The following is a 22480-nucleotide window of genomic DNA, read 5'->3' as shown; positions in this document are numbered from 1 at the left end:
TACAATAGCCTTATTTGTTATCTATGTGAACAATGTAGAATGGGCTTGATAATTAATATATTGATCGATACAGTTGGAGATGGATGCAAGCGCAATGAAACTTCTCATATTACTAGATTATTTGAGGTATAGACATCCAAGGCATGACGGAAGAGGCTTTTAAGCTTCACAATGAACTGATCGCTAGAGGGGCTATATATGAAGCTTTATTCATTTGAAGCCCTAAAAATACATAGGAAAAATAGAAGATTATAAAATTGACATATCTCACCGATAATGTATCAGTTATATCTATTATCTTATTCTTCATTACAGTGTAATTGACAACTTCTCAATATGACGACACTTTTGTCTTCCTCATATCAATTAGCAAATGGCTTCAATATGAAAATATCCTTCCGCCTTCACATATTTCTCAAACTTACACCTGCATATCCATGGATCCAAGGAGCTCCTTTATGCACCTCTTAGGCTTGCAACAATAATATTTTTCCAGCATGAAACATACATGGCCTACGACAACAATATTTTCCTATCCTATTGTGCTTATTCACATATGCAGATTTGCATTTGCTTTGATAGGAAACCTATGGTTAAATTATTGGTTATCATATTTGATGATCTATAGAAATGCTTATACAAGGAGGAAATGGTTTGAGGAATTTTTTTTGTAACCGATCTGGGAGTTTATGATTGAGCAAGGTAATATATTGCTAAATTTTTCAACTAATCATATTTTTAATATTACATACAAAGTTTTTAAAATCAACATGAGCATTATCCTTTTTCCCTTTAGTATTTAGATCTTCATACATAACATCCACAGTGACATATTTATTATAACGTAGGAATGAATTAGGGGAGATTTAGAAAAGCTTATTTTGGGAGGCCATAAATTAATTAACACCATGTAAATGAATTGTGTTATTATCAATAATCTATCTTCACTGTCTTAGATTTTCCATGTCATTCCAACTTATTAGAAATGTTTAATACAAGAGGCCCCTCAATCATAACCCTTATGTAGGTAGATTGATGTAAGAATAGATATGTGTCAAGGTTATCATATTATCCCCGATCAAATATTGCGATATTGGATGCAATGGATATTCTAGTTCTACGGATTTTCTTGGAATTTAGACATAATGAAACCGTGTTGCATTCCATCGAAGGTATACTACATTTATTAGAGCAATCATTCTTATCTTGAGGAGAGTCCCTAACCTTCTGGAATGACTTCTTTGATGGGGAGTCTTGAAGCATTGGATGATTGTGAGGGTGATTTGAAGAACAACTACTAATTATATTTCCCAATAACTATTTCCTACTTCCAAACCATTCACCTTTTATGTCAGAGCTAAAATGAGGTTAAGACTATGTTAAAGAACACCCTTGACAGATTGGCATGCAAGAATTATAGTGTTACTCATTCTATCCAAGTCAAGCACTTTGTTTGTTGTTGTTCCTGCAATATTTATGTTAAAGAATATATTGTTAACATGTTGCAAATGAATGTATACCTAATACAAGGATGCTCTTGTATAAAATATTCATAAATGCCTTCAGATGCTTCAAATTAATCCTTCATCTTTGGAATATGCGGAGGATATAGTCATGTTCAAAACAGATGCTATGAATAGCAGAAGAGGACGGCAATAACTCTAGAAAGATTGTTTTATTGAACGGCAAGGAAAAAGAATTTGGGAAAGACTTGGTCCCCTCTTGATTGTTTTGTTTGATAGAACACAGCAAATTCTTATGCGAATTTCTTCTGAATGTAATCCACAACTTCCTGTGTGATGCGGAAGGCCTTGGCCAATACGGAATCTGGGAGAGGAGGATCCGCTGCAAACAGAGAGTTGGCGATTGTCTGAACTCCCGGAAGCTGGCTGCTCAATGCAGATATGGCCACCGCATTTTCATGCCCCACATTCTGCTGGAAATGCACAAGTGCCTTTGGAAACACAAACACATCTCCCTTCTCCAACGTTTTGCTGAAAAACTTGTTGTTGGTGTCAATGAAACCCACAAGAAGCTGGCCTTCCAGTAAAACAAGAACTTCGGTGGCTCTTGGGTGTGTGTGAGGAGGATTTATTCCACCCACTGCGTAGTCGATGCGGACCAACGATATTCCCAACGTATTGAGGCCTGGTATCTGTTTAACGTTCGCCATCGTTACGTTGGAGCCCACATCATTGTCGGTGTTCCCTGCCTGCCCAAGTCCCCGGAAGAAGAAGTCGTCTGCTGAAACTTGCATTGGGTCTTTGCAAACGAACCCGTTCACCAAAACTGTTTAAAGCAAAATCAAATCAATCTATTACTAACTCGACTCGTCTAATAAGCAAATCATTACCATTGTTTATGTATAAAGTTTTTTACTCACCTTTGCTTTCCTCATCTGCAACGCAGAAATCTTGCAAGGGATCGGAATCCCCTGCCATGACCCTGTCGCTGTAACAACATATCAACAGAAAAAGTCCCAGTGTGAAGTAAATCATTCGGTTAGCCATTATAATAGAAACGCAGATAGTACAAGAGCTCAGAAGGATATGAATGTGTGTTACAAGCCCATTACAAGCTTTATATAGCCCAAACCTTATGACTAATTCATCTTCACTCCGTATATTAAATCACCAATCCTTGTAATATTATAATAATATACTTCCAGAGTTGTTGCTCTTTTCGATACGTCAGAGTAAGTCTTGCTGCAGCATATGGCTATCTCACCTGCTACCGCAGATGTATTCTCACCATTCTTTCATTATCGTTGAAATTTTCTATCTTCTGCTGCATATGCTTATCTGAAGATCAGCTTACCTCCTGCCTTAGACGTATTCTTCCTCATATTCTCGCCACCGCCATTAATTTAGTAATGTGGAAACGATTAGACTTTATTGGAGCGATGGCCTTCTTCAAAGGAACTAATATATACATTTTTCTCAGCCGTCTCAGAATTGGTAAAAGAGGAAATTTTCTTGGATGTTGACACAAACACCGTCCATGCATGCTTTATATTGCGTCTTTCTTGAAAACCTTTTTACGCTCGGGTAGGATAATCTCAGTTTTATTATAAAAATATATGTGTTATATTCGTGAGCCTTTAAAACAAAGAATAGTTCTAAATTATCATTAATATTTTTGGTTTATAATATTAAGGATTCATGTTAATTATAGAGTTTGGTTGCAAGAGAATTTAAATAAATAAATAAGAGAATGGGTTGTTTTGTGATTGAAAGGATGAACTTGGTGTACAAGGCAAATTCATCGTGGCATGCGCATGTATATGTTACATACTCAACGTCATAGGACTCATGCTAGACGAGGTGAGAAAAGGAATAAGATGAGCGGGCGTTATGACACTCATTTCGCACAACGTAAAACAAGAATGATAAGGTGATCGAGATTTGGAACCCTTATGCAACATGTCTCAAGGGAGGAACTCCTGAAGGCAACATTCCCTCTAATTCCTAATTGGTAGTGAACCGGTCGGGCCTCTATGGCGTGACCTAACACCTATAGCTAAGTAAACCCTAACTAAGCTAAATTATATATAAATTTAACAAATTTTAACTAATTACCAATGATATATAAAGAGATTAAATGCGCCAAACGAATAAATGATAATTTTCTATTAAATATTTTTAATAAGTAAATATACTGTTTGTTTTAACTAAATATTAGCCACAACGATAGTTTATTCTTCTGAAGAGTCCAACTCAACTAAATTAAAACGAAATAAAGAGTGAATTTTCTCAATCCTAAGCTGATATTTTACTTTCTTTTAAAACCAAATTTTTGAAATAAAAGTATACTACACTTTGATTTCAGATTTAATTTAATTAATTACCATTCACTATCAATTAGATAAATTAAATTATTTCACTTGACTAATTAATTTGAGAGGCCACATCACATTTAAACGATTACAAGACATGTTAAATCCTAAAACCTAGCACACCAACTCCACCTAAGGTTTTTCATTTCCTAAAGTTATATTAAATTAAATTCTCTTAAAAGAATTAATTATCATGCTAAACCCGCTTAATGGGCCTTAACCGATATGGTAACACTAGAAACCCAAACTCAAGTTTGCTGTGTGTGTGTGTTTACAAAGGTAAATATACTTTGTATAAAATATATATTTTTAAATAGGTGAACATACACATCTAATTACAAATAACTATTTTTAATTTTAAACCAAAGTTTAAGTAGAGCAAGTTTTTTTATTTTGTAGGATAACAAAGAGAACAATATTTGCGTGATAAACATCCCCTTCACTTTATTAACTAAAAATATTAAGAAAAGTGCATGAAAATTTCACACTCTTAAAGCTAATTTAATCCACTATTACTAATAACTTTAATTTGTTCATTAAGTATCAATAACTTTTAAATGTATGAAATGCAAATTATCACAAGCGCTAAGTTATTTCTTAAACAAACTCAGCCCTTAAACAATATGTATATTTTTTAGAAAAGTAAAATATAATCGCTTCTAAACACAACAACATCATCATTTATCAACTTGATATACACAACATTGCAAGGGACCCATTTGATAAAATTTTTAACAACTTACTCCAACCCATTTAAAAAATGTAATAAAAATTCTAACCCAAACGTGAGAATGAATATTTTCATTCCAATGTCAAGGTAGCACCCCATTTGATTCCACAAAAAATCTTACAAAACACAATTTTTAAACAAGCCAATGGAGAGCTCACCTTCCAACATTTGGGCTTTCTCACAACCAACCCCCAAGCTAAGAGGCCCATGAGAAACTTGATTTCCCAATATAAATACTCCACGCAGATGTAAAATCCATTAAGGGAGTCCAACACCATATAATTCACATCCCTTCTAAATTATATCGAACCATTTTTCCACAGATTTTCCAAAAGAATCAAGGATACTCATACCCAAGAAATCTCCTTCTCAACGAGAAAAAATCGTTCCCTTGGAGGTTCCACATATCCCTCACCCTACACATGAGTTTCTCTGATCAACTTGGGAGAGCCTAAACCCTCACACACGTGTCATATACATAAGAAAAGACATAGAAAGATGAAATTTAAAAATCAAATCAAAAGCCTCCACTAACATATTTACAACAAAATGGAATATAGCATTCTAAAGATTGAATCATATCAAAATATTTCCTTAATAGATGAGGAGGGTTTGATAGAAATTTCTCAAAGACTCTTTTGAGTCCTTCCACAAGGCCTCCCAAAAAATCCCAAAAAGAAAGATGCAAAAAATAAAATAATAAGCCATACAAAGACTCTTAGAATGGTATATACAATATGTGTCATATGGCCTCCCCTCCCCTGGTCAGGAGGTACCACATTGATCTCATTCACCTCCTCTAACCCCTTCTCACCAAAACCTAAGGGTATGTGGATATCACAAATGCTCCTACGTGTGAGAGCATTGGGATGAGAGGAATAATATTGTATACTCTTCCCCAATAGGATCCTTTGGATCCACTCATATGTGTGAGGCATGCGGAAGCACCATTCACAAAATTGTTGGAGTGGATTTGAAAGTGGTAATTTACTTACTGTCACCCGCAAGTTAGACTTTCGACACCTTTTTTCTAAGAGACTTGGACAAGATCAAATGATGGCAAAATCCCATGGACTAATTCCCAAAAAGGTATCCAACTCATAAGTGTTTCTTTATGGGCCTAAATACACTCAAAAATAGATGAAACCGACACTTTAAAATCATTCAAAAAAATGCTCAACATAACACCTATTTTTTCTATAAGGATGCCACTGGGCGCAGATACTAACTTACTCATATATAAAAACAAAATAAAAATATATTTAAAAAAAAAAATACATCACATTACAACAATTGCTAAAATCAAAGACCTTAGTCCCTATCATTAACTAAGGTCAAGGCTTCACTAAGAATTTAAAATGAATAGGATTTTCTTAGGAAACTCCAATTTCTATTAGCTATGAAAATTTCCTACACACTCAAAGAAAATAAATAAATTTCCAATATAGGTTGAAATAAAATGCACACATAATCATACATTTGATAAAAGAATAATTCTTCACTACCAACATAGTCCAATACAACATCGTACTATAACTTGATTATATTTTAATGTTTATTAACGAAATCTGACATTGATTTGTAATATAAAAAGTGTAGATAAAATTTGTTTTTGATTGGATAAGGTGGGAAGAGGGTCCCACAACCAAAGTTAGAATACTAGAATAAAGAAGTTCAATAACAAACAAGTTACTCCGCCGACACAACCGCAAAACTACCAAAATAACAAACCACGAAAAAATATTTAGACTTCATATTATGGAGGCTCATAAGAGCATTTGACTCTTTCATGACCAATTTTTGTCTTTGTTTATAGCTCTCTCAAGCAGTACCCTCGTTGCTTCTTTTCACCTTCCATATTTAGTTTGATTTCTTTTTTCTTTTTGCCTTTTTTGTTCCATCCTTGACTTATGCCTATTGCGATAGTCAGTCAAAAAGATCGAGAAGTCATAGAAAAAATCCATTAGGTCCTTAATGATAGTAAGAAAATGAAAAAAATGAGTCCCCAAATTGAGAAACTCTATCGCCTAATAAATTTATTTTCTCTTTCAGTCTACCTTGTTTTACCTCCATCTCCTAAGTGTTTCAGTATGGGTCTATGTACACTTATAAATAGATGAAACAAACACTTGAAAGTCATTCAAAAACCTACTCAGTGTGAAATCTATCTTTCCATAAGGATGCCGCTGGACGCAAATGCTAAATTACTCAAATATCAAAATAAAATAAAACTATATTTAAAACACAAAATACATCACATTACAACAATTACTAAAATCAGAGACCTTAGTCCCTATCATTAACTAAGGTCAAGGCTTCACTAGGAATTGAAAATGACTAGGATTCTCTTAGGGAACTCCAATTTATATTAGCTATGAAAATTTCCTACACGCTCAAATAAAAAAATTAATTATTTCCAATATAACTTGAAATAAGATACACACATAATCATACATTTGATAACAATTTAATTAAAGATATGAGGTTTCCACAATTCATTTGATAAAAATAAACTCGTAAACAATTTAATTCTTCACTACCAACATAGTCCAATGCAACATCATACTATGACCTGACTATATTTTAATGTTTTTTAACCACATCTAACATTGATTTGTAATATTAAAAGTGTACAAAAAATTTGTTTTTGATTAGATAAGGTGGGAAGAGGGTCCCATGCCCAAAGTTAGAATATTAAAACAGAGAAGCTCAATAACAAACAAGTTATTGCACCAACACAACCCCAACACTACCGAAATAACAAACCACGAAAAACTATGTAGACTTCATATTATGGAGGCTCATAAGAGCATCAAACTCTTTCATGACCAATTTTAGTCTTGAATTCTAGTTCTCTCAAGTAGCACCCTCTTTGCCTCTTTTCACCTTCCATATTTGGTTCAATTTCTTTTTTCTTTGTGCCTTTTTTGTTCCACCCTAGACTTATGCCTATTGCGATACTCAGCCAAATAGGTCGAGAAGTCATAGAATAAATCCATTAGGTCCTTAATGATAGCAAGAAAATGGAAAATTGAGTCCCCAAATTGAGAATCTCTATTGCCCAATAAATTTGTTTTCTCTTTCAGTCTACCTTGTTTTACCTCCATCTCATAGTCATCGTTATCCTCCTCTTCACCATGCTTAACACTCTTGTTTCTTTGTGAAGTTTAAATAAGCGGGGTGGGATCTGGTGCTATGGAAGCCAAGCTGGTTTCCAAGTCCTCCTCCTCCACGATGATAAGATACTATGATTTGGAGACGTCTTTAAGGGATAGGTCCAAAGTGAAATATTTTGTAGGTAGGTCAAATACTTGACCTTTTCTTTCCTCAACTGAGTACAATATCACTTTCAAAGTGTTAGTTATCATATATGTGTCATCGTTTTAGTTTCAAATTTCTTTGTCTTGGATATTAATTACCACAATTAATGTCGATCTCCTCTTCTTACTCTCCTTCATTACCCTTTCATTTTTTAGATTTGCCTTTTCTATTTTTTCGATTTTTAATGTGTTTTTCTTTTTTATCTTTACTTCTTTCCGCAGTTTCAAATTGGTATCCCAAGAGAGATTGTAATTCTACATGCAGTCTACTGTTAACATTATCTTCTTTTGACACAATTTTTAGCTCTTTATCTCTAGGGCATTCCCTTTTTTATCTTTCTCGATATGGGAATTGCCCTTTTGGGAATTTTTAGGGAGATTGAATGCTTATGTGGAAGCAATTCCAAAACCACTAGAAATTCTAAGGGGTTTCTTGGTAATTTTGAGGGCTCTTGAAGCCATCTTTCACTTTGATCTCTTTGATACCAAAATTAGGCTAGATTAGAGCATAGGAGAGGTTCTATGCAAATAGATTTGGTGAAGGTAGTATATTAAGCCTTGATGTAGGCTAGGGATGTCCTGATATTTATGGTTTCTCTTAACCTTTCACCCCTAGCAACTGATTACAGTATCCTTTTCTATCATCTTGTAAGTTACAATAGAACTCATCCCATCCATTTTCACTTCCCTCAGGTTCTTAGAGAATGTGAACTTCTTTGAAAGAAGTAGATTGTGGCCGTTCTACATGGCCATGAATTAATTTGAAACCCCTCCAACTTCACAAATCCTTCGCATGTTGTTCTTCTTCAGAAGCTCATAGGTTGATCAACTCTAATATTTTCTCATATCGATTTCCGTAATTTTTTATACCCACAAATCTTTTGGAAAAGTTGGACTTTCTCAAAAAAGGAAGAAGCGACACGATTAGATTACTATTAACATATTTCGAGCTTTGCCATCTTTAGTAGGATTATAATCATTGGAGGAAAACTAAGCCCAATAAGGTAATAAATATTTTGAATCTTACAACTTTAATAATCTCATCCCTTTAGTCCATTCCTTTTTGTGAATTAAAAAGTGATAGCATCCATGATCAGAGATTTTAAAACTTCAAATATGCTACATGCACTTTTATGCCAACTAGACATTTGGGATATTTCAATGACCATGCGAATCCACAGTCAAGATTTACATTCAACTTTAATCGTTCTTCATTTTATAACAGTTCTAATATTATTTCAAATGAACAAAGGTAGCTATCAAAATCCAAACCAAGTGCTCCTTTCTAGAAGCATAAACCCGACAGGGTGCTACTTCTAATAAATTTGATAATTTAATAATTCACGATATAGATGAATTTCATGTTTATAAAGTCAAAGCATCAATTAACCCACTATAATCACATGGAAATCAAAATACCTAATTAACTATCAAAATTTTTGTCCTCATCATATGCATATATAAAAATCAAACTGCTCTACAGATGCACTCCACATTTGACATATTCTAATAACATCATCATGTGTTAATACTAATAACTTTAAAAACTTATACAGCCCTAGAATTCAATCATGGTCCAATAATGCCAATATCGAAGCCACCAAAGGGTGGGCCTCACAACTAGTAGTTTCGAATCTTGATCCGAATTCAGTCATAGCCGACTACTTAAATTCATGTAATTCAAATAATTTTTTTGATATTCGTAAATATCAGATAACTTAATAATTAAAGAAAGTTTAATCAGCAAACTAAAAAACTAAATTTTAATATATATTTTATTAATTTTTAAAGGATGAAACTACTCATTGTTATTTGACAATAGGCAAGACCGAATTTATATAGACTACCTCTCCATTCCTTTTGAAAAAAGGTAAAAACATGCATCTTATAAAAAGTTCTATTTTTCTCCAAGAAATCTCTCAAATTACCTTTTCTCTATGAGTTATTTTTCCCTAAAATTCGGTTGTTCAACTCTATCCAAATAAATTATGTACCTCACAACTATCTCATGTGAATCCTCTAAATCACCATTCCAATTCCCCAATTTTAGAATCTGCATTAGGCGATTGTGATAGTTATGAAACTACTTTTTTCTACCTCCAAAAGAGCCATCATCCTCTAGCTCCCTCGGTGGGAGGTCTTTAAATTTTGATTAATGCGAATCAATCAAACTAAATGGAGTTACTTAGAGACATCAGAATCCAACTTTTTACAAATATCGTGAGAGTAGCGTGAAAAGATTAAGAGTAGCGTGTGAGATATTGAGAGAGAAAGAGAGAGCCAAGAGAGAGCAGGCCAAATAAAAGAAAGGTTCATAAAGAGAGTGGGGAATGAAAAAATACTGATGATTCATTTAGATTCATCTCGAAACATTGCAACTGCCCTATAAAGCCAAAAAGTTGAATTTTGTTTAGAAATGCTTGCATATTTTTTTTTGTAGGATGCTATCATGATGTGCAAATGTCCGTGTGAAAAAGTCGTATCTAGATAATATACGTTCAAAAATTTTGGGAGAAAAGAAAATATAGGACTAATGCAAAGGTGACATAAACCAATGTCCATGAGAAATGCGGCCTGAGCACCTTGGTAAAGAAGAAGGCTTATGTAAGTACTAAAATGAGCCTACAAAAATATTAAGCGAATGGACACCAAAGTACACACAAAACGTAGGTGAAGTTGCGAATGTATGCGATTTACGACATTACAGCCTAAAAATTTAATTATTCCTTAACATCAAATAATTCAATAATTAAAAATAAGTTTTAACAAAAAAACAATTTTCCCCCTTTTGATTTCAATAAAGCATACATGTACAAATTATTATTAACAATAGACAAAACCTAGTTTCTATAGCATGCTTCACCATTTCTTTTAAAATAAATACAAGCAATGATGGATCTTATAGAATTTTCTCTTTTTCTCCTATGAATCTTTCAAATTACCTCTTACCTATAAGTACTTTTCCCTTAAAATCAAGTTGTTCAATGCTATCTATATCAATTATGCACCACACAAATATGTCATGCGAGGCCTCTAGATCAGCCTTGCGAATTCCAATTTTGTAATCTACATGATACAATTGTACAACAAGTGTGAAACTAGGCTTGTTTACCTCTAACAGAGCCCCAAATTTTTTTAGCTCCATTTGTGTGCCCCATAGGTTCTTGTTGTTGTGAATCAATCCAACCAATTGACTTGAACCCTAGAGAAAACATGGGAATTTTAACTATTAGTAACTATTAGCACGTTGTTTCCCATCCCAAAGCCATCTCCTTTATCCTCTCCTCTTGACACATGGCATGGTTGTCAATTTAAACCTCCTTGTGTGAAAGCTACCTTCTAATCGCATGGTTTCCAGGTCCACCTCTACGATATCTCCCATCTAATCCATATTGTCATTCATTAAATTCTACATGAATATGTACTCCTTTGTCAACCATGCACCTCTCATAGTCTAGGATATATCTACTCTACATCAAGATGTTCAAGATTATTCTCAAATCAATAACAATACTCTTTCATAGTGAAATTTAGTTGACAATGTTCCACCTTAATCCAAAGAATTTAGAAAGAAAATGTTGCAACACTTTATTTGTGGAAAAGTACGTAATAATTTGTGAAACCTAACAAATATCTGTCAACTATAACCTTAACATGTGCATCCATTGTGAGACACTCAAATAACATTAAGAGTTTAAAATCACATCAGATTTTTAGAAATATGCGTAGCTTGTGATCACTAGATCTTGCCTAAACCCAGTATGCCATCCACTCAAATTGTTGATTGAGGAGCTCCCATAAAACTCTTATATAATTAGTAGTAATTTTAAAACTTCATTGCTAAAAAGTTTATCTTTGATCATTGAATTGAATGTGAATTAAGAATAGTTGAAATATAAATACATCTGAGAGAAACACATATTTAATTGGTTCTCCACCAGTTCAATTGAAATGATATATAAGACTCTATGATTTTTCTAGCAGACCATTCACATAGTAATGAGATATCTTGCAACGGTCAAGATAGAATGCAACACCACAATCTTGAAGAATGTAAAATCCTATCAAGTCTACCTCAATATAGGTGTTCAAATGAATGGATTTGGCATGATTGTTCTTTGTGAATTCGATACTAGAAAAAATTGGTATGCTCGTATTACCACCAACTTTTATAGGTCTCTGTTATTGATTTCATAGAGTCCAATTGTTCAACCCACACATTCAAACATCTGCATGCCTCATGCTAGAAAATTTATCAATGAGATGACTAGTTGCACTCGAAATAATTGTATCACATTGAGATCCAAATAAATAAAGGTGGGTTCTACCAACTTCCCCTTAAAGTGTATTCATTAGAAATATATAAATTTCATGGGCTAATGATAGAGAAAGAAACAATCAACACTGGAGATGACGGTCAGAAGGGCCTCCCATTCATTGTTGTATCAAGGGTTTGTTGCCTTGTTGATATTCACATATCCCCCTACTATTACATACCGACATACACATGAGGCACAATGCATATGTAGTAATCAAAAAATGAGAATAGAACTGATTACATACAATGTGGATTCAAAATAATTAACTTTTCATTCCAAGTATACCAAATTTCTCTTGCTTGCATGCAATATCAATTGGAAATAATTGAATATTTCATTGCAAGTGTTACCAAAGAGCTCCTACTCTTCAATGCAAGACTTGGTTGGTAATTTGTGTTGTAATCAGTTATACTCAACTGTTAAAATAAGAATTTGTTTTTTTCCAAAGATCTCCAATTAAATTCTAGCAATCTACTTCACATAAAATTTTTTGCATTCACAGATTCGATCATTTGAGCCAAATTCAAAAATAGATTAGAAATTATGATTTGTCTTTCTTTGTTAATCTATCACTGTACAGCTACACATTTCTTTATTTACAAGTTTCAATTTGTGAAGGGTAAGGTTCACAGATTACATCTTCGTTGTGGTATTAGAATATGCCATTTCCAATCATGTGCAAATTGTTAAAGTTTCATTCTAACTACCAATCTCTATATCTAGGTTGCAAACACCACAATTTACAACATATCATTTACTTTTAACCATTGTTCATGTAACCGCTAAGCATGTCGGGGCTGCTATGTGCGATTAATAAAATTTTAGAAAATTGATATTAGACCAGACTTAAACCAAATCCTAAAAAAGTGAATTTGTTCTGTACGTATCAAATAAAAAGTACAGGCATAAAGCTTCATGGTGACATTAACTGCAATATATTTCTTCCCCAAAATATATTTTAAAAATAATATATAATTAACTCCCTTTTTTTTTTTTTTTTTCCTACTTTACATATCTTATTGAAAGTGACATACCTGGTAGATCAACATTCGTTGCAATTCGCAGGTCCTCTAAAAATAGGACTCCAAAATCTTGTCACATTAGAAAGGTTGAAGTGGCTGTACTGAAATAATGCTTCTCATATCTACTTTCATCTGAATTTTCTCAGTTGGCTTTGCAAAAATTGAGCCAAGTCTTAGGAATTTGATAAGTCTAGCATGGGAGATGCTTGCATACTTGTGAGCTGCAAACAATTAGGAAAATGAATGTGTGAGCCTCATTTGCCAAAACTGGGAAATTATGGCTATACTCCTTTTATTTGATTATGTAAATTGGTAACAAAGATTCTCAAAATGAACAGATATTAATTCATGCATCAATGCCATTTAGATTCATTCTCATGATTTAGAAAAAATCTCAATCCCTCGCAACAAAAGGAAAAGGAACCTAAGTTCCTAGCTCTTCCTTAAAGATAACAACTAGGCCTTTTCTTATTCCTAATGTCATTGGCATTGGTTAATGTTATGATCTTGTTTCCTCCATTTTGATATTTAACTTAATTTACGGGATGGTATAATTCAACATGCCACGGAAACCAATATTTATTTAAGTACAAAATATTGCATATTACGTTGATATAAATGTGGTACTACTGAAGCCAACATTGATATGAAGGATTTTTTTTTTGGTTCTATCTTCATATTTCACTTCTCTTGAAATTGTGTACATTCTCTCATAAATACCAACAATGCTATCCTCGCACCCTTTTATGTTCCATGCAATAATGTGATTCCTCTAAATCCACAAGACCAATAGTGCCACAAAGAGTATAATGATTCTTGTGGCTCATGTAACTATTTGGTGGTCCTTGAGGTGTTATTTACCTTCCGAATGGGCTTCGGGCAGTTCCCTCTGTGTATCGGTCTTGAAACACATGATGTTTTTGGTCTGCTTGTTTGGTTTCTTGCGAGTTGGGCTGTTTTGGAGTGCTGTTTTTTTCGGGTCCGTGGGATTCTCTGTGGAAGGTTCCCTTCTATTGAGGGGGAGATGGATGTAGTTGGAGTTGACTTGTCTCCTATTGAGGTGGAGTATGATGTTTCTGGTGTTTCCTGGAAGTGTCGTTGGGGTGTTGATGGGGCCCCTCTTCTTGGCTGTAAGGATGTTGATGCCGATGTTCTTGCTGACTCTTGTGCGTCTCCTATAGAGGTGGAGAGTTGGTTGTTGGGAAAGTTTCTCTCAGTATGGCATATTTTAAAGCATATGGTTTTTGGAGCCATGATAAAACCCACGGTGGTTGAGGGAGCTCAGAAAAACCCCATGTTTTTTGTTTCTTGTAGGGACAGGTTGGATGCTAGCAGTTTTCAAGGGCCAAGTTTGGCCAATGTTGGTTTTTGGTTAGCATTGGTCTTTGTGGCTTTATGTGGTCCTACGAATCTATTACAAGTTGAGGGAGCCTAGGAAAACGCTTCTAGTTGGCCGAGAGTGCCAGAAAAACCCTCGTTCTCCGTTTTTTGAGATGTTTTGTTTGTTGTTTTCGAGCTTATGGTTGTGCCATCCTGTTTTGTGATGCTCATATTTTGATTGGTGGATGCACGTAAGTCCAGAAGGTTTCAGGTCCTTTTTAAAACCTGTTGTCCACTGTCAGGTAGTCTGGTCCATTTCTCAATGCAAACCCTCTGTTTGTAAAGGGGTTTGGGGCCCCTTCAAAACTTGTTTTATCCTAATAAAAAAATGCTGAAAAGGTGAGGTGCTTAGTCCATTATCATCTCAGAAGTTTTACAAGCCAAATGCTTAATGACCTTTCAAATACATTTTGGACCTTTTCTAGAACGCTCACAATTCACTAGCTTGCATTATAAGGAAGACTCGCTTAATCCACATGCTTGACTATTGCAACAATCATCTTCTACATGTCACCAATATGAGAATAGATGTTTCAATGAAATTATTTATTTGGACATGACCTGAACGGGTATATGTATAATTACAAGTGCGTGATTAAGTTGCATCTAGAGGAATTAAAACACATCTAACACACAATAACTAAAGTAATATCAATCTAAGATCTCTCCAGACTGTTCATCTTTTTGTCTTGTATGGGGCTCATCTAGTTGTAGAGAAAATTATTTACACATCCCCATCTTCTGTAGATCAAGTTCATATGTAGGCGAACCAGTCAAGCATGATGAAGATTTCGAATATTGGTCTTAATAATAGCAACTTTATATGTTTTCATTCATTATCCTTGTTTATCTTCATTTCCTCTACTATTATAAAGTGCTTGTCAAATCATATTGTTTGGAGTATGCGAAATATATTATGTAGCCAAGGATATGATATTATAATGTATATTATTCAATGCATATGCCAACATGTGGTACACATACCTTAAATTAGTTATAATTGGTCATAAGCTATATTAGATAATTAGGAGGCCTAGATGAATTTAGTGGTTTACACCTCAGTTATATTGCTAGGAGTTCTAGATATAGGACACGATTGTCATTGCAAAGACATGTGTTGAATACGACATTGCATTTGGAGTCCCTTGGAGATATAGTATGTAGCGAATTCTTCCATAAGGAATATTATAAACTGTTATCGGACCTCAAGGCATTATTCTATTTTTGTATATCAATTAAGAAGGTCAACATGTGAAGCTCATATCTCTCTCGATTTGACAAAAGAAAATTATAATTCATAGAGGCTTTCAATCAAGAACTTGTCCAGTCTATTACAATATTGATTTTTAGCATATTTGAGGTAGCTATTGTGAACTTAGGGGTTCCACAAAATTCACTCTTAGTGTTGCAAAACAGTGATTGTTGTTTTTATTTATTCTAGGTGGTTAAACAAGGGCACATTGATCCACCAAAAGTCTAGACTTGAATTCATTTTGAGTAACTCATTACAATTTTAGGGGTTTTCATAAATTTTCTCCTCAGTCAGTTAGCACATGATTTTCTTATATTTTTATATTTTTCGAAAGGTTGTAAAAATTTATCACCAGTTTATATTTTTGGATTTGAGGGTGAAAAAATTATGAAATGATTGACTCAAATTTGTGTCAACAATATGGATAGAGCATGTTCTATTGAAATATATTTCCTTAAAACCCTATTTTTAATGGGGATTCCTGATTTTAGTGCAAGTGGAGATATATTAGAATGATGGAACCAATATAAAAGATCTTACGATGCAAATTATGGAACCGGTATGTGATCTAGATAGATCGTCAAGCTAAAACCAAAGGAATGATCACCTATGGATGACTCGGTGATAGGAAATGACATCATATTTGTAAAGACTTGCAACAATAGATTATTGACCTGAATTAGTTGTATTGTATTGACCTAAAACCTCTTCAATGACAAATTTGTGAGTCAAATAAATCTATTGGTTATCTAGAGTTCTATATCATTTAATGTAAATTGTCTCTTTTACATTTTTTAAATTTGGATATCTAAGGTCACACATGGCTCAACTCGATGCAACATGTCCACTATTGTTTTGTCCTTTCCTTTGAAGATCTACCTCAATTCTAGAATTTGCAATCACTCTCTTTTATTTGGATGCATGTTATTAAGACCACTTACTCAAATAATGAACAATAACTCAAGTTCTTGCAAAACATAAAAAATATCGGAGATATTGCTCACCATTGGGTCATGCATTTTGTCTACATTTTCCAATATTTTGGATTTTCCCAACTTGAATCTTGTACATAAATAACCAAAGCCACATTATTCTATTTTGGTGTAGCATTAACCACAATGACCTTGAGAGAGAACCCTAGGTTTAGTGAATGTCATGAATTATTTGTGCTAGTGTTTAAATCTATTTAGATTCCCGAACCACCACTATTTGCAGGACTCATATGATTGACGTGCGAATCTTTCATAGAGAGACGAGAAACCCGGTGAATAAATAGAATCCTCGTGGAACATGATCAAGTAATTACTTATACCTCATTGACTCCCTATTTGCGTAGGCAAGGGATCACATATGTGGCATTAGACATGCTAAAGAAAAGATCATAAGCACAATCTATCAGAGCAATGTGTCATCTTACAATAGCCTTATTTGTTATCTATGTGAACAATGTAGAATGGGCTTGATAATTAATATATTGATCGATACAGTTGGAGATGGATGCAAGCGCAATGAAACTTCTCATATTACTAGATTATTTGAGGTATAGACATCCAAGGCATGACGGAAGAGGCTTTTAAGCTTCACAATGAACTGATCGCTAGAGGGGCTATATATGAAGCTTTATTCATTTGAAGCCCTAAAAATACATAGGAAAAATAGAAGATTATAAAATTGACATATCTCACCGATAATGTATCAGTTATATCTATTATCTTATTCTTCATTACAGTGTAATTGACAACTTCTCAATATGACGACACTTTTGTCTTCCTCATATCAATTAGCAAATGGCTTCAATATGAAAATATCCTTCCGCCTTCACATATTTCTCAAACTTACACCTGCATATCCATGGATCCAAGGAGCTCCTTTATGCACCTCTTAGGCTTGCAACAATAATATTTTTCCAGCATGAAACATACATGGCCTACGACAACAATATTTTCCTATCCTATTGTGCTTATTCACATATGCAGATTTGCATTTGCTTTGATAGGAAACCTATGGTTAAATTATTGGTTATCATATTTGATGATCTATAGAAATGCTTATACAAGGAGGAAATGGTTTGAGGAATTTTTTTTGTAACCGATCTGGGAGTTTATGATTGAGCAAGGTAATATATTGCTAAATTTTTCAACTAATCATATTTTTAATATTACATACAAAGTTTTTAAAATCAACATGAGCATTATCCTTTTTCCCTTTAGTATTTAGATCTTCATACATAACATCCACAGTGACATATTTATTATAACGTAGGAATGAATTAGGGGAGATTTAGAAAAGCTTATTTTGGGAGGCCATAAATTAATTAACACCATGTAAATGAATTGTGTTATTATCAATAATCTATCTTCACTGTCTTAGATTTTCCATGTCATTCCAACTTATTAGAAATGTTTAATACAAGAGGCCCCTCAATCATAACCCTTATGTAGGTAGATTGATGTAAGAATAGATATGTGTCAAGGTTATCATATTATCCCCGATCAAATATTGCGATATTGGATGCAATGGATATTCTAGTTCTACGGATTTTCTTGGAATTTAGACATAATGAAACCGTGTTGCATTCCATCGAAGGTATACTACATTTATTAGAGCAATCATTCTTATCTTGAGGAGAGTCCCTAACCTTCTGGAATGACTTCTTTGATGGGGAGTCTTGAAGCATTGGATGATTGTGAGGGTGATTTGAAGAACAACTACTAATTATATTTCCCAATAACTATTTCCTACTTCCAAACCATTCACCTTTTATGTCAGAGCTAAAATGAGGTTAAGACTATGTTAAAGAACACCCTTGACAGATTGGCATGCAAGAATTATAGTGTTACTCATTCTATCCAAGTCAAGCACTTTGTTTGTTGTTGTTCCTGCAATATTTATGTTAAAGAATATATTGTTAACATGTTGCAAATGAATGTATACCTAATACAAGGATGCTCTTGTATAAAATATTCATAAATGCCTTCAGATGCTTCAAATTAATCCTTCATCTTTGGAATATGCGGAGGATATAGTCATGTTCAAAACAGATGCTATGAATAGCAGAAGAGGACGGCAATAACTCTAGAAAGATTGTTTTATTGAACGGCAAGGAAAAAGAATTTGGGAAAGACTTGGTCCCCTCTTGATTGTTTTGTTTGATAGAACACAGCAAATTCTTATGCGAATTTCTTCTGAATGTAATCCACAACTTCCTGTGTGATGCGGAAGGCCTTGGCCAATACGGAATCTGGGAGAGGAGGATCCGCTGCAAACAGAGAGTTGGCGATTGTCTGAACTCCCGGAAGCTGGCTGCTCAATGCAGATATGGCCACCGCATTTTCATGCCCCACATTCTGCTGGAAATGCACAAGTGCCTTTGGAAACACAAACACATCTCCCTTCTCCAACGTTTTGCTGAAAAACTTGTTGTTGGTGTCAATGAAACCCACAAGAAGCTGGCCTTCCAGTAAAACAAGAACTTCGGTGGCTCTTGGGTGTGTGTGAGGAGGATTTATTCCACCCACTGCGTAGTCGATGCGGACCAACGATATTCCCAACGTATTGAGGCCTGGTATCTGTTTAACGTTCGCCATCGTTACGTTGGAGCCCACATCATTGTCGGTGTTCCCTGCCTGCCCAAGTCCCCGGAAGAAGAAGTCGTCTGCTGAAACTTGCATTGGGTCTTTGCAAACGAACCCGTTCACCAAAACTGTTTAAAGCAAAATCAAATCAATCTATTACTAACTCGACTCGTCTAATAAGCAAATCATTACCATTGTTTATGTATAAAGTTTTTTACTCACCTTTGCTTTCCTCATCTGCAACGCAGAAATCTTGCAAGGGATCGGAATCCCCTGCCATGACCCTGTCGCTGTAACAACATATCAACAGAAAAAGTCCCAGTGTGAAGTAAATCATTCGGTTAGCCATTATAATAGAAACGCAGATAGTACAAGAGCTCAGAAGGATATGAATGTGTGTTACAAGCCCATTACAAGCTTTATATAGCCCAAACCTTATGACTAATTCATCTTCACTCCGTATATTAAATCACCAATCCTTGTAATATTATAATAATATACTTCCAGAGTTGTTGCTCTTTTCGATACGTCAGAGTAAGTCTTGCTGCAGCATATGGCTATCTCACCTGCTACCGCAGATGTATTCTCACCATTCTTTCATTATCGTTGAAATTTTCTATCTTCTGCTGCATATGCTTATCTGAAGATCAGCTTACCTCCTGCCTTAGACGTATTCTTCCTCATATTCTCGCCACCGCCATTAATTTAGTAATGTGGAAACGATTAGACTTTATTGGAGCGATGGCCTTCTTCAAAGGAACTAATATATACATTTTTCTCAGCCGTCTCAGAATTGGTAAAAGAGGAAATTTTCTTGGATGTTGACACAAACACCGTCCATGCATGCTTTATATTGCGTCTTTCTTGAAAACCTTTTTACGCTCGGGTAGGATAATCTCAGTTTTATTATAAAAATATATGTGTTATATTCGTGAGCCTTTAAAACAAAGAATAGTTCTAAATTATCATTAATATTTTTGGTTTATAATATTAAGGATTCATGTTAATTATAGAGTTTGGTTGCAAGAGAATTTAAATAAATAAATAAGAGAATGGGTTGTTTTGTGATTGAAAGGATGAACTTGGTGTACAAGGCAAATTCATCGTGGCATGCGCATGTATATGTTACATACTCAACGTCATAGGACTCATGCTAGACGAGGTGAGAAAAGGAATAAGATGAGCGGGCGTTATGACACTCATTTCGCACAACGTAAAACAAGAATGATAAGGTGATCGAGATTTGGAACCCTTATGCAACATGTCTCAAGGGAGGAACTCCTGAAGGCAACATTCCCTCTAATTCCTAATTGGTAGTGAACCGGTCGGGCCTCTATGGCGTGACCTAACACCTATAGCTAAGTAAACCCTAACTAAGCTAAATTATATATAAATTTAACAAATTTTAACTAATTACCAATGATATATAAAGAGATTAAATGCGCCAAACGAATAAATGATAATTTTCTATTAAATATTTTTAATAAGTAAATATACTGTTTGTTTTAACTAAATATTAGCCACAACGATAGTTTATTCTTCTGAAGAGTCCAACTCAACTAAATTAAAACGAAATAAAGAGTGAATTTTCTCAATCCTAAGCTGATATTTTACTTTCTTTTAAAACCAAATTTTTGAAATAAAAGTATACTACACTTTGATTTCAGATTTAATTTAATTAATTACCATTCACTATCAATTAGATAAATTAAATTATTTCACTTGACTAATTAATTTGAGAGGCCACATCACATTTAAATGATTACAAGACATGTTAAATCCTAAAACCTAGCACACCAACTCCACCTAAGGTTTTTCATTTCCTAAAGTTATATTAAATTAAATTCTCTTAAAAGAATTAATTATCATGCTAAACCCGCTTAATGGGCCTTAACCGATATGGTAACACTAGAAACCCAAACTCAAGTTTGCTGTGTGTGTGTGTTTACAAAGGTAAATATACTTTGTATAAAATATATATTTTTAAATAGGTGAACATACACATCTAATTACAAATAACTATTTTTAATTTTAAACCAAAGTTTAAGTAGAGCAAGTTTTTTTATTTTGTAGGATAACAAAGAGAACAATATTTGCGTGATAAACATCCCCTTCACTTTATTAACTAAAAATATTAAGAAAAGTGCATGAAAATTTCACACTCTTAAAGCTAATTTAATCCACTATTACTAATAACTTTAATTTGTTCATTAAGTATCAATAACTTTTAAATGTATGAAATGCAAATTATCACAAGCGCTAAGTTATTTCTTAAACAAACTCAGCCCTTAAACAATATGTATATTTTTTAGAAAAGTAAAATATAATCGCTTCTAAACACAACAACATCATCATTTATCAACTTGATATACACAACATTGCAAGGGACCCATTTGATAAAATTTTTAACAACTTACTCCAACCCATTTAAAAAATGTAATAAAAATTCTAACCCAAACGTGAGAATGAATATTTTCATTCCAATGTCAAGGTAGCACCCCATTTGATTCCACAAAAAATCTTACAAAACACAATTTTTAAACAAGTCAATGGAGAGCTCACCTTCCAACATTTGGGCTTTCTCACAACCAACCCCCAAGCTAAGAGGCCCATGAGAAACTTGATTTCCCAATATAAATACTCCACGCAGATGTAAAATCCATTAAGGGAGTCCAACACCATATAATTCACATCCCTTCTAAATTATATCGAACCATTTTTCCACAGATTTTCCAAAAGAATCAAGGATACTCATACCCAAGAAATCTCCTTCTCAACGAGAAAAAATCGTTCCCTTGGAGGTTCCACATATCCCTCACCCTACACATGAGTTTCTCTGATCAACTTGGGAGAGCCTAAACCCTCACACACGTGTCATATACATAAGAAAAGACATAGAAAGATGAAATTTAAAAATCAAATCAAAAGCCTCCACTAACATATTTACAACAAAATGGAATATAGCATTCTAAAGATTGAATCATATCAAAATATTTCCTTAATAGATGAGGAGGGTTTGATAGAAATTTCTCAAAGACTCTTTTGAG

At 34.0% G+C, this 22480-nt stretch overlaps 2 protein-coding genes across 2 annotated transcripts; both read right to left on the bottom strand.

Moving 5' to 3' along the window:
- Positions 1-1756: 1756 nt before the first annotated feature.
- LOC131867734 (putative germin-like protein 2-1) lies at positions 1757-2510 on the bottom strand. The gene is made up of 2 exons (XM_059215541.1): positions 2384-2510; positions 1757-2289 (listed from the first exon to the last, which is right to left on the bottom strand). Exons 1-2 carry the CDS (start codon positions 2508-2510, stop codon positions 1757-1759), a joined length of 660 nt encoding a protein of 219 aa, XP_059071524.1.
- A 16518-nt stretch (positions 2511-19028) lies between these two features.
- On the bottom strand, positions 19029-19782 carry LOC131867733 (putative germin-like protein 2-1). Its single transcript, XM_059215540.1, has 2 exons — positions 19656-19782; positions 19029-19561 (listed from the first exon to the last, which is right to left on the bottom strand). The coding sequence occupies exons 1-2, from the start codon at positions 19780-19782 to the stop codon at positions 19029-19031; spliced, it is 660 nt and encodes a 219-aa protein (XP_059071523.1).
- Positions 19783-22480: the final 2698 nt, after the last annotated feature.

This window comes from Cryptomeria japonica, unplaced genomic scaffold (assembly GCF_030272615.1).
Source record: "Cryptomeria japonica unplaced genomic scaffold, Sugi_1.0 HiC_scaffold_182, whole genome shotgun sequence".
In the NCBI taxonomy this organism is placed as follows: domain Eukaryota; kingdom Viridiplantae; phylum Streptophyta; class Pinopsida; order Cupressales; family Cupressaceae; genus Cryptomeria; species Cryptomeria japonica.
The sequence above is the reverse complement of the archived record's forward strand: the minus strand, read 5'-3'. Positions and strand labels throughout refer to the sequence as shown.